The sequence below is a fragment of the Heterodontus francisci genome, chromosome 4 (genome assembly GCF_036365525.1).
Source record: "Heterodontus francisci isolate sHetFra1 chromosome 4, sHetFra1.hap1, whole genome shotgun sequence".
Classification (NCBI taxonomy): Eukaryota; Metazoa; Chordata; class Chondrichthyes; order Heterodontiformes; family Heterodontidae; genus Heterodontus; species Heterodontus francisci.
Genome location: NC_090374.1, coordinates 53065044 through 53078669, shown reverse-complemented (window position 1 = coordinate 53078669; position 13626 = coordinate 53065044). Strand labels below are relative to the sequence as shown.

The following is a 13626-nucleotide window of genomic DNA, read 5'->3' as shown; positions in this document are numbered from 1 at the left end:
GTGATTGGAGCTCTGCTCTAAAATATAATTGTACAGAGCTTGCATTATAACTCAATACCGATCAGTTGCACCACCCAAAAACATGGCCTGGTATTATATTGACTCTTTCAGAATAAAGACGATAGGAAGCATGCCAAGTCTTAAGCTCTAATGTTCTTAAATTGTTTATTCTTCACTTGCAGAGCTGATGCAGACAGAGATGCACCACATTCAGACCCTGGAGATAATGTCAGAAATTTTTAGGAAGGGCATGAAGGAGGAGCTGCAATTAGATCACAACACGATAGACAAAATATTTCCCTCTTTAGATGAGCTCTTAGAAATTCATAAGCACTTTTTCTTCTGCTTGAAAGAGAGACGGCGGGAGTCTTTCGAGGAGGACAGTGAAAGGAATTTTTTTATCAATCAGATTGGTGATATCCTTTTACAACAGGTAAAGTAAGCGTAAGCGGAGCCAAAGTGTTTGCAAAGTAAAAATGAATCATCATAAAAATAAATAAAATATAAATGTAGCTCTCATGATGGCCTAGTTTGCATTATGGAATTGAACCATATAGGTCAAAAAGGTTCAATGCTTGATCACCAACTCATGCTGAGTTAATTGAAATCAATCCGAATTAAAGTCTCAGCCAGGGATGCTACAACTGGATTCAGCAGCTTTGAGCAAGGGGAGGAAATGTCAGCTGGGGTTCTCACTCCTGGTCATCATTCAGTCAGTCATGCTGGAAAGTTTGCATGTGTAGGTAGCAGCTGAAGACAGGATCAGGCTTGTCTGTGATGTCTTCTGTGGCTGAAAACTCTACCAGCACATCGTTCATGCACACACATGAAGAATGCCACTTGGGCAAGGCACTGCAGGATACCTGATGCCTCGGGAGCTATTCTGCAGCACAGGTCTGTGTCTTAAGGAGAGAAAAGAAATGTCATCAGTCTTGCAACACTCATTTTTTTGTTTCGAAGAAATCACTGCATGAAAGGTAGCAATCCTTAACAGGTGCATTCAAATATCTTAATACAATACATGAGAAATTCTTAAGTTCCAATCAAATGTCTGGTCCTTTTGGGCAGAGATATTTTCAAATAATGTAGTGCTAATCGTTGGTCTATGCTTCTTATTACTTATGAAATCTTACTTCCGTGTTATGTACATGCTGCAGAAGTAGATAATTAAGAGCCTATGTTTTGGTTAAATGTAGCTACAGTAATGGAAATGACACAAATTTGAAGGAATACTTCTTTTAACTATTTAATGTTCATAATGTTGACAATAGTGAGAACTCCTAAGAGTATCTCCCAGAGCCTGACGGGCCTCATGAGATATCAGGGGATGGATTTTTTTGGGAAGCCCTCAACGTCATGATCTGTGCAGGGGGACCTGAAGATGGCTCCGGATGAGGCCCGCCACGGACCTCGACACCGGCAGACCCAGCCCGATCCTCCTGGCAGTGGCGAGGCTCCATGGCGGCCCCCCGACCACTGGACGACTGGACTACAATTTAAATATTCAAATGATTAAACTTTAATAATTTAAATATACTTAACTTAGATCTTGATGGCCCGCTGCGAACTTCGGCGTAGCGGCCGCGCCTTCAGATCACCGTCCAGGGAAACAAGGCATGACACTGGTGGGGAGTGGGGAGGAGGTATGTTTGTCAGTGCGAGAGGTGGGGTAATGGGGGTCAAATACACTTTGTTTATTTGACACTGGGTGGAGGGGATGGTAGGAAGGGTTGAAACTTAAACATTGTGCAGTTCGTGGGGGGAAGGTCAGATGTAAAAGGTAAGTGTTTTGGGGGGGGGAAGAGCAAATAGTTATCGTAATTGTTATTGGGGTGGGTGTGGGAAAGCGGCAAAAGAAATGTATTTATTTCATTTTGGTTTATAATTTCTTTAAATATTTAAATAAGCTGGCAGGACGGGCTGCCCTATAAAAATGGCACCAGCACCTGTGCACAGGCAGCTGACGCCATTGCCGGGGATGGACAGCCCGCCCCTTCCATGTGCTTGGGGGGGGCAGGCCGCCCTGACTATTTAAACGCGCTTAGGATCGCAGCGGCCATTTTTTGAGCTCACCGCCGAAATCGGTGGCGGACTCATAGAATCTAGCCCCAGGATTTGAAATTCTGGTTTCTGTTGAAAAATGAAAATTATTCGGGCAATTTTAACCCTACCTGGCTAGTGGAAACCAGGTGAGTGGGCAATTAAAGTGGCCCAGGTTACTTAGCTGTCCTCGAATAGCCGGGAGCTGACAAATTTAGATTTTAAGCTGCTCGACTGAGAAGGCGGCAAAGATACAGCCAAATACAACAGGTTCCTATTTAATATGCATGTTGGCTCCTAATTTCATCATACCCTCCGATCCAAAACTGGCCCAGAATCAAATTCAGGGCCACTTAGGTTCTACAACTTTAAAGACAGACCATTCCCTGTGTCACTACACTGAAGAGATTTAGTTGCAGATCGACAGAAAGGCTTTAAAATGATCAGCATTAAAGCTTAATTTTAATCATTGCTTCTGTAGCAAATAAGAATAGAAAAGCTGTAAATTTAATGGCATTGCCTGGAATATGTGACATCACATGTGCCCAATGGACATAAACTTGCATGGCTACGGGGATAGAGCAGGGGAATGGGACTGACTGGATTGTTCTACAGAGCGCCGCATGGACTCAATGAATGAATGGCCTCCTTCTCTGCTGTTAACGATTCTATAACTATGACCTTTTGAGGCATAAAGCTCATCACCAGATCCTACCTCCAAAACTGCTTTATATATTTTAATTCCCCTTTAGCCTGTATAACAGTGACAAAGTTCAAGGTAATTTATTGTATGTGAAGGACTTTGGGATATTTCTGAGATGTAATCAGACATTATATAAATACAAATTAACTTTCTTTTAATCTCTCTTTGACAAGCTTGATTAAAGGATCAAGCAAGGAACTTCCATCTAGGTGTCTTTGTTTGAAAATGTATTTATATTGAAAATCCTAGGTGAATGCCCCTTTAATTGATAATGAACATCCTTTGTGCTTAGTTTACAGATGAAAATGCCAATAAATTGAAGCAAACCTATGGTGATTTCTGCAGCCACCACAAAGAGGCAGTCAGTTTCTTTAAAGAACTACAACAACAACATAAGAAATTCCAAAACTTTATCAGGGTAAGCTGTCATTAATCACTTTTCTGTGCAAGACTAAATGATGTGAAAAACAACAAAGACAAACTAACATTTGTTAATTCTTTATAGCAACAAAGCAACAATCTGCTGGTCCGACGCCTTGGTGTCCCAGAGTGTATACTACTGGTTACCCAGCGTATCACCAAGTACCCAGTCCTGCTCGAGCGAATACTACAGTACACAAAAGGTCAGTCTCAGGGGTGGTCAACCTAGGCTATTGTATAAAATTACATTCCAATAATGACTACACATCAAAAGTACTGAATTGGCTATCAAGTGCTTTGAGATATCCTGAGGTTGTGAAAGGCTATATAAATGCAAATCTTTTTTATCTTATCTAAAAGATGGTGAGGCACTTTTGGAATAAAATATAATGATTTATTAACGATTAGTTAACCACTGGAGATGCTGCCACATTTGATTCAGAAGGCCAAATTACAAATTCCTATCTGTCTTTCATATTTAGATAATCTTCTGTTACATTTCACATGAGATTATCCAAGTTCAAATGAAATATAAGAAGCTGTAATTTGGCCTCCTGCATAAAATGATGGTTTGGGGGGCGGGTGGGTGCATGTGTGTCGTGCGGTGGGGTGTTAGAATTTGACTTTGAGCGCTACTGTGAGATGAGCGAAAGGAAATCAACAGCAAGTTTTACATCTCGCCCAATGTTTTTCCCATTGACTGATGGTAGTATGTTGAGTATCACCTCTAGTTTTTTTTCTCTACACTTTGGAGGCACAGTACTGCCAGTGACAAATGTAAATCGCTGGTACCCTGTTGCTTGTCATTTCTTCTATGTTCAAACTCAGCACTTTGACCACCCGTGCATATCAACAATGTATTTTTTACATTAAATAAAAACAAGAAATGCTGGAAATACTCAGCAGGTCTGGCAGCATCTGTGGAGAGAGAAGCAGAGTTAACGTTTCAGGTCAGTGACCCTTCTTCAGAACTGGCAAATATTAGAAATGTAAAAGGTTATAAGTAAGTAAAGCAGGGATGGGGCAAGAGATAACAAAGGAGAAGGTGTAAATAGGACAAGGTCACAAAATAGCTGACCAGAAGGTCGTGGAGCAAAGGCAAACAATATGTTAATGGTGTGTTGAAAGACAAAGCAATAATTTCAGAGCATGACGGGCCCCCGATTTAACTTTTATTTTTAGTTATTTTTTTCTTTTTCCTTTTTTAAATATATTTTTTGTGTTCATTTTATTTTATTTCATCATAGTTTGCTTACCCACTTTTTTTTCATGTTTGTACTTGCGGCTGTTCAATTTTCAATCCGTTAATACCCTGTCTGTACTAATGCTTTGTCTTTCAATGCACTATTAACATATTGTTCGCCTTTGCTCCATGACCTTCTGATCGGTTATTCTGTGACCTTGTCTTATCTACACCTTCTCCTTTGTTATCTCTTGCCCCACCCCTGCTTTACTTGCTTATAACCTTTTACATTTCTAATATTTGCCAGTTCTGAAGAAGGGTCACTGACCTGAAGCGTTAACTCTGCTTCTCTGTCCACAGATGCTGCCAGACCTGCTGAGTATTTCCAGCATTTCTTGTTTTTATTTCAGATTTCCAGCATCTGCAGTATTTTGCTTTTATTTTAGTGTTTTTTACATTGTTGGCCTAATTACAACTTTCCCAGCTGGTGCTGAAGGCCTGTAGTCAGAAGATGAAAATTATGACTGGGTCTATTAACAATTGCACAATTGTGGATGTCGCCCTTCAGGCTCTGAAATCTGCCTTGTGGTTTAAATTGGGAATACGTCTTTGCTTAATGCCAGCAATCTGAATAAATAGAACTGCTTCTAATTGAAGGGATTCCATGAAGTGTAAACAGAGCATCTGGGTATTGTTTTACAACTGACTACTGAATTTCTTTTGGACCTGTTGCAAAATTTTGTATTGCTTATTTTGTATCATCTGCAGGAATAATTTTCTATAACCTACAGCAGGTACAAAAGTACTGCTCTACAAAATTCTGAACTGAATGAGGAAACATACAGAACATTTCTTTATTCCTGCTAATTTTTGATAAACTAAAAAAAATTTACCTGTTTTTAAGCATAAGTACACCACTGTAGCCACAATACTAGAGGGAATAACTGGATAAGGCCCAAAAATGGACACAGGGATCACAATGCACGATTAATCTGTGCCTGTTTATTCCAATGCAGGCAGCGTGCAAATGTCATGCTGCCTGCTAGGTTAAATGTGTGTGATGTGCAGACCAGCACTAAGCATGCTCTTGAGTGGCTGCACACCTCAGGAGCCCAGGTTCGTGTGAAACTAGCACCACTTAAAGCCAGCCTGCACCTCTTAAATGGGAGGGGCATTCTAGCTGCAGCAGGTCCTGGACGTGGCTGGTGAAGAGTGCCCAAGCAGAAAAACCCAATGACTCTACAGGGCAGAAAGCATGCTCCAGGTTCTTCTATGTAGCGCTGGAGGCCTTGGTGCAATAAGTAGACAGGGGAGGAAGGTCCTCTATCCACAGAGGACCAGAGGCACCATACAGACACTGCAAAGGCAATGGGAGGTGATAACCATCATGGTCAATGCCAGCAGTGTAGCCCCAAGCACCTGGATGCATTGCAGGAAGACGTTCAATGACCTCACACAATCGGTCAAGGTCAGTGAACACCCCTTCAAATGCCATATCCTGCCAAGTGAACAACTAGCCTCGCACATTGCTCTGTTCACCAACCTCGTTCACTCACTTACCAACAATCCCTATCAACTATGACTGATACTTCACATTCATAGCGTCACCTGAGGATACAGATTGAAAGTTTTGGGAAAAAGATGCTACGGGGATCAAGCCAGGGAGTGGGACTGATACCATGGCTCCGTGGAGAGCCGGCATGGACTTGACGGGCTGAATGTCCTCCTTCTGTGCTGTAAATGACTATGACTATGACCTCACCCTCCCAAACATAGCACTGCTTCAAGTTTAGAACTGTAAGACTCTTAAAAAGGGGGTCTCACTTCCTTCTAAGGTCCTGACCCTGTACTGAGTGTCAATTGCACGAAACAGACTTTGGGTACAATTTCTACTTTCTGTGAAACACAGTTTATTAACTCACCAAGCAATAGTATATACTTACAACACCAGTTGCTTAGTAGACCTGTGTACAGGAGCTCGTTCCTAGTTGGTCAGATGCGCTGAACGACCTCTCCCGCACGACTTCCTGTAACTGACCAAGTCACACTTCCTGGCTGCAGCAACAATGTCCTTGTGAGATGTGGCTTTATACCCTTTACTGACCCTGGCCCCTTGACATATAAGGTAATATTTTGAATTGAGTCATCCGATTGTGTTTCAGTGCCTTATCAATCCCACCCTGGCTATGCCAGAGCACCCGCATGTGGTCATATCTTGCTCTCAGCAGAGGGGTCTTAGGTGCATACCACCCATGGATGTGATATCTGCATCTCGATAAGGCAAGAAGGAAACAATTCACAATTATTTCAAAAGGCCATTTCCATGAGTGTGGTTGCAGACAGGCTGTTTGATGTTTTAACAGCTCAGGCTACCACATCAGTGGCATGTCCTAACTTGTCTGTCTGCGTATATGTGGGGGTCCTTGTTCAGTTACACTGTCCTTTATTTTTAAAAAGCCTAACATGAACCCCAGCACAACCCCAGTCTTCGGTCAGAATTCTTCTCCCTTCGTCCCGATGTCCTTCACCTTCACGTTTTTACCACCCGATGAGCTCCACATCACAACTAGTTACATCTTACTTATGAACAGAAATGCAAGGGATATGAACAAATGTCACACAGCATAACAAAAAAAATACAAGATATCCAAATGCCTTACAACACCCACATCTCACACCTTGCACACACTGCCAACTGTTCAGCTATGACAGGCACATAATCCAAACAATTCACAACACGCTCATTGACACACTTCCCTCTCTCACAGTAGAGGGGGTGGGTATAACCGCCGGCACGTTTGTCTGCATGTCTTCGATTGAGGCCATGGCCAGCGGTGGGGCCGAACTATCTGCCTCTTCATATCCCACTTTCTCCTCATCCCATAACCTTCTGATCTACAAGCTGCAGACGGTGTAAGCAAGCTTCTTGTCCCACCCCTTCCCTCATTGCAACCCTACCTTTATGCTTTCCTGTTTTCACATATCCAAGAACTGCCACCTGGCCAGGCAATGGTGCAGGAACTAGGGACTGATGATGAAGAAACACTGTCACTCGATCTCACACTTATGGCCGCCTGCTCAGAAACTGTCACCACACTTTCTTTGGAGGGTAGAATAGAGGTGGGATCTGCACGTGGTGAGTCACCGGACATGAGTGGCCAGCAGCCTAGACAGGGGGAATAGATTGCGCTTGTGCCAACTTCCCAGAGGGCGAGGTCACATATGACTTCTGCTGCTGAGTATCCAGATGGAACGGTATACCGAAGAGGCTGGTGGGTATGCACAATGAAGTGCTTGGTGCATTGGCAGGCTTGCCAGAAAGCTTGTGGTCACTGTCCAGGACCATGGAGGAGTCCGGCATCAACTTTGCATACAGCTTTGTGCAGTGCTTTGAGCCCATGCTCTCTAGCATGAAAGTGGTGACTAACTCCATTAGCACGCTTGTTAACCCAACCATGATGGAGCATTTTTTCTATTCTTTCATGGGATGTGGGCATCGCTGGCAAGGCCAGCATTCGTTGCTCATCCTGAACTGTCCTTGAGAAGGTAGCCTCTTCTTGAACTGCTGCAGTCTATCTGGTGCGAGTACTCCCACAGTTTTGTTAGGGAAGGAGTTTCAGGATTTTGATCCAGCGACAGTGAAGCATTGGAAGGAGGTGGAGGAAGTGAATGTTTGTGGATGGGGTGCCGATTAAGCAGACTGTTTTGTCCTGGATGGTGTCGAGCTTCTTGAGTGTTGTTGGAGCCATCACACTCCTGACTTGTGCCTTGTAGATGGTGGACAGGCTTTGGGGAGTCAGGAGGTGAGTCACTCGCCACAAGATTCACTGTCTGTGATCTGCTCTTGTAGCCCCAGTATTTAGATGGCTACTCCAGTTCAGTGTCTAGTCAATGGTAGCCCTCAGGATGTTGATCATGGGGGATTCAACAATGGTAATTCCATTGAATTTCAAGGGGAGCTGGTTAGATTTTCTCTTGTTGGAGATAGTCATTGCCTGGCACTTTTGTGGTGCGAATGTTACTTGCCACTTATCAGCCCAAACCTGAATATTGTCCAGGTCTGCCTGCATATGTATACGGACTGTTTCAGAATCTAAGGAGTTGCGAATGGTAATGAACATTGTGCAATCATCAGTGAACATCCCCACTTCTGGAGGGAAGGTCATTGATAAAGCAGCTGAAGATGGTTGGGGCTCAGACAGTATCCTGAGGAACTCCTGCAGCGATGTCCTGGGATTGAGATCATCTGATGGCTGATGTCTCAGCTTCCATTGCAGCACAAGGACAAGCCATCCAACATTGAGTGCTGCACTGGAAGTCCATTCTGAAGTCGTGCAATCTCAGTTTGTTGCCATGCAAGTACAGCTGGGTGCTGTGCAACTCAGACTGCTCTGCAGTTACCAGTGCTCAAAGGGACCTGCGGAGTCTCTCAGCAATCTTTCCTCCAACAGATAAGTAGGATTGCTGAGGCGCCACACTGGGGGAGTGGCAGTAGCTATGTGGAGCACGAACCTGCTGTTCCCTCTCCGGATGACAGCATTTATGCTTCCACACTGCCAGTGCCCTTGCTGTTGCCTGTCAGCCAGTCAGCCCAGACTGCTGCTGTTCATGCTGAGATGGTGCAGTCCAAAGTCAGGCCTTCTAAGATTAGAGCTGCTCGAGGGCATACTGCAAGTCCATTTGCAGTCTCCCCCACTGCGTCAGCAGCCTTCCACCACCATGCTGCGGTAGCACTACCTAGGAGCACTAGGACAGGCAAAGGCATCTGCATGACAGGCACTAAGGGAATGCACAAGGGTGATTAGTTGACTTTTGCATGGAATATTCAATATCTTTTTTGATTAAGGTAGTTTGGAATGGTTATTATGTGGTGGCTTTTATTTCAATACTGTGGCCAAGAAGACACTGTGATGGTCAGGAGCAGAGGGAAGGTAAGGAATTGGGGTTGCGTTCACTGGCATCACTTTCGGATGAGTCGATCACAGACAACCCAGCCAGAGAAGGCCATGGTAGTTACTTTCTCCCTTCCTCCTCCTCCTCTTCCTCTTCTTCCTCTTCCTAGCCCCCCTCCTCCCTCTCCTCCTCATCCTCCTTCATCTCTTCCTCCTCCTCCTCCTCTTCTTCCTTTTCCTCTCCTTCCTCCTCTTTCTGAGCTGCTCATCAACATCCCTGAGGGAAGAGCTGTGCCCTCATTAAGGCCAGGTTATGCAGGATACAGCAGACCATGACAGATTGTGACACATGCTCTGCCGAATACCGCAGGGCTCCTCCAGAGCAGTACAGGCAGTGGAAGAGTTGCTTGTGCACTCCAGTGGTCTGCTCGATGATGTTTTGTGTGACAACATGGCTTTCATTATATGCATGCTGGCCATGTGTTGGTTGGATTGCACATTGGATTCATGAGCTAGAGGGTAATCAGATAGCCATTGTTGCTGAGCAGCCATTCACTGGCTTGACGTGGTGGCTTAAATATTGATGTTACAGCAAACAGGCACAGAATAAAGGCATCATGACTGCTGCTAGGATGTTGAGCATTCACTTAAATGAATGCTGTGCATGGACGCATACCAACTGCATATTTAGTGGTTGCAGTGCATTTCTGCATTTAGATGTGGCACATGCAAAACCATACAGGTGAAATTGATGCCTCCTTGCACCATAGGGAAGCCCACTATGTTGCCGAAGACCAAACAGACGATACTACCCTCTCCTGGCATAAAGAGCAGTCGTGACCTCCCATATACAGAATTGGAGGTCAAATTTGGAGATGTTACAGATGACACATGCTCTAGCCTGGAAGGATCACAATTCAAAGAAGTTCATGGCCGTGGTCACCTACACAGCCGCTGGCAGTGACATCCTTGCCCTGCTCTGAGGCTGCAGGTTTGCCTGCATGACAGATTTCAGTGAGTACCTCCTTCATAAAATAGAGGCGTTGCACACACTGTTCCTCACTTAGGTTGAATTGAGAGAAATGCTGCCTGAAGACCCTGGGTGAATAAGGCCTTCTGCTGAGAGCCTACTTCCCCTCCTTAAAATCCCTCTGCGAGCAGCTTGTCCTCCGCTCAATCTCCCTCTCATGCTGCAGGCCAAGGGGGATGGTAACTACAACACTGGGATCAAGTGTCTGACCAGAACCCCTGAAGTCAGAAACAGGGCCTTCAGCATATGCAACACCACTCTCTGTTAACTTCACCAACTTTAAACAACAGCAGAAAACTCACAGCACTTCTACAAAGTCAGCAACAGCAAGGAGAAATCAATCAGCAACTAACCTGCAAGATTTTGATGATCCCTTTAAATAGTGCTGGTGGGGAATTCTTCCTACTGCTGAATGTATGTTCAGCAGTGCCAAGTTAAAAGAAGATGTTAACTGCAGCAGCAAGTTCGAAAATGGCAGCACTGGCGTCAAATCAGTGTTCCGTGCTGGCTGACATCGTGATCTGCCTTATCTGCATACTTCCAGTGTATGCTGCTAAGGCCAGTAGTGTGTGTGCGCCTGTGGATGGCATTTTGGGACCAAAGTGCCACCTGTCGCACCAAAAATATGGGCGCTACAGAGTTGAATGTTGCAGCCAAGATTGGAGAGGGGTCCAAGACGAGTACCAAATGCCTGGACTGACATTTGTAAAACGTGGTTACAGTGTTGAGAACTGTTTCCTCATGCTGTCTATCTCAATCCTGTTAGAACTGGGAATAGAAAGTGAATACAGTCATTATCCACCTGTCAAGCACTGTGGCGCAGTGGTTAGCACCGCAGCCTCACAGCTCCAGCGACCCGGGTTCAATTCTGGGTACTGCCTGTGTGGAGTTTGCAAGCTCTCCCTGTGTCTGCGTGGGTTTCCTCCGGGTGCTCCGGTTTCCTCCCACATGCCAAAGACTTGCAGGTTGATAGGTAAATTGGCCATTATAAATTGCCCCTAGTATAGGTAGGTGGTAGGGAAATATAGGGACAGGTGGGGATGTGGTAGGAATATGGGATTAGTGTAGGATTAGTATAAATGGGTGGTTGATGGTCGGCACAGACTCGGTGGGCCGAAGGGCCTGTTTCAGTGCTGTATCTCTAAATAAATAAAAAATAAATAAGATAATGTCAGCCAGCATTTCTATAGTACATGGCTGCTGTTCTGTATGGCAAATAGCAGTCTGCAGTGTCTGTTGTGTACTGAAGCAGTGATATTTACTTTTTGGCTATTTATATTGTTCAGGTGATTCTACTTTGTAGTGAAGCTGGAAGATGCACTGAACTTATCCGTTTACATTGCGAAGCAGATCCAAAGCACTGGCAAAAATATGGAAACAACAATGTGCAAGATTGCAAATTTAAAAGTTGTGATTTTAGTTGCTTTTATATTGCTCGAGTGCCAAGCTTGTTGCTGTGAGCTCCTGATGCATGGGCCTTGTACAGCCAGTGACACCATATTAAATTTGGCAGAACCACAAAGACCAGTAGCTAGGTCAATCTGTGTTTTGGGTCTTTCCAGGTGTTGGCCATAGTAAGTTCAGCAAGTTTACTTTGGTGGTGGCACAAGCACAACACTTAGCCAAATATATTCTGCCAGCATTTTCCTCTGGAGGCCATTTGGAAATCCACCCTTGTGAGATTCAGTTTCAACGCCTGCAAAAGCACCTATGCTGTTTCATTTATGTTACAGGATGTTTAATTGAAGTTTCATGTGGAACTTGCCATTGTAATATATTGTAGTTAATACCATAGCCTAGAAATTAGATGATCCCCAAATCAGGCCAGGATCCCAGTGCAGTGCATGCTGCACACGTCTAATGAATCAGGTGGCAAGATTATGCAAAATTGGCCGCTCGTTTATTTATTACTGTCTCTGTGATCGTAACTGGTGCCCACAGCTCTGTCGCCTTGGCCACCGGCTTAGGAATTTTTCAGAGTCTGGGAAGGGTGGTGTGGGAAAGGGTGGAGTGGGTGGGGGAGTTGGAGGAGTGGTTGTGCACAGGCAGGCAATTGGGATGAAGGTGAGTGGTAGCCGCCAGCAGCCCACAAGTTTAATGTGGAGCTGGGGCCAGCACTCCTGCTCCTCCTGACTCCACAATAACGCAAGGAAAAGAAATAAAATCTTGCCTTTTGGGTAGCTGACTCCGGAAATCCTTTTAAGGGCCTTTAATTTGGCTGTCAAATGCCTGAAAATACCAATAAATGTCAGTTAGTAGTGACGTACTGACAAAAGTCATTAAGAATTTTGTAAAGGGGGCCTGACATGGTCGTTATGCCCCCATTTAAATATAGCAATGGCTTAATTCCTGTTTCAGGCGAGACCCCAGGACACCTAACAGGGGTTTGTGCAATTATGGTGGGCAGTGTACATCCGATGCAGAATATGTGCGTGCATGCCACCTGCAATATTAGGCATCCGTTTTACATATGGCCCTGAGGACAAAGGACGTGTACCAGCAATGAAGATTCAGGCGTTAAGTTGATAATTGATGCATAGCACCTTCATTACAGAATTGCAGAGGACTTACAGTGAAAAATGGACCTGAAACAATTCAATTTCATGTTTGTAAAATCATAAGAATCATAAGAAATAGGAGCAGGAGTAGGCCATTCAGCCCTTCGAGCCTGCTCTGCCATTCAGTAAGATCATGGCTGATCTGATTGTGGCCTCAACTCTACTTTCCTGTCTACCCGCTATAACCTTTGACTCCCTTGTAGATCAAAAATCTATCTAACTCAGCCTTGAATATATTCAATGACCCAGCCTCTACTGCTCTCTAGGGGAGAGAATTCCAAAGATTAACGACCCTCAGAGAAGAAATTCCTTTTTATCTCTGTCTTAAATGGAAGACCCCTTATTTTGAAACTGTGCCCCCTAGTTCTAGATACCCCCACAAGGGGAAACATCGTCTCAGTGTCTACCCTGTCAAGCCCCCTCAGAATCTTGTGTTTCAATAAGATCACCTTTCATGCTTCTAAACTCCAATGAGTATAGGCCCAACCTGCTCAGCCTTTCCTCATAAGACAACCTCTTCATCCCAGGAATCAGCCTCGTGAACCTTCTCTGAACTGCTTCCAATGCAAGTATATCCCTCCTTAAATAAGGAGACCAATGCCCTGTATAGTTGTATCAAGACTTCCCTACTTTTATATTCCATACCCTTGCAATAAAGGCCAACATTCCATTTGTTTTTCTCATTAATTGCTGTACCTGCATGCTAATTTTTTGTGATTCATGTACAAGGACGCTTGGATCTCTCTGTACCGCAGCATTCTGCAGTCTCTGTCCATTTAAATAATATTCTGCTTTTCTAT

At 44.4% G+C, this 13626-nt stretch overlaps 1 protein-coding gene across 4 annotated transcripts in view; it reads left to right on the top strand.

The window, feature by feature from the left end:
• The window catches only part of arhgef28a (Rho guanine nucleotide exchange factor (GEF) 28a), a 564358-nt gene that overhangs the window by 404861 nt on the left and 145871 nt on the right, over nt 1-13626 (top strand). For all 4 annotated transcript variants that reach the window (XM_068029539.1, XM_068029540.1, XM_068029543.1 and 1 more), the window contains 3 exons: nt 183-433; nt 3036-3161; nt 3249-3366. In XM_068029539.1, coding sequence (XP_067885640.1) covers nt 183-433; nt 3036-3161; nt 3249-3366 — 495 coding nt within the window. The remainder of the gene's footprint in view (nt 1-182; nt 434-3035; nt 3162-3248; nt 3367-13626) is intronic.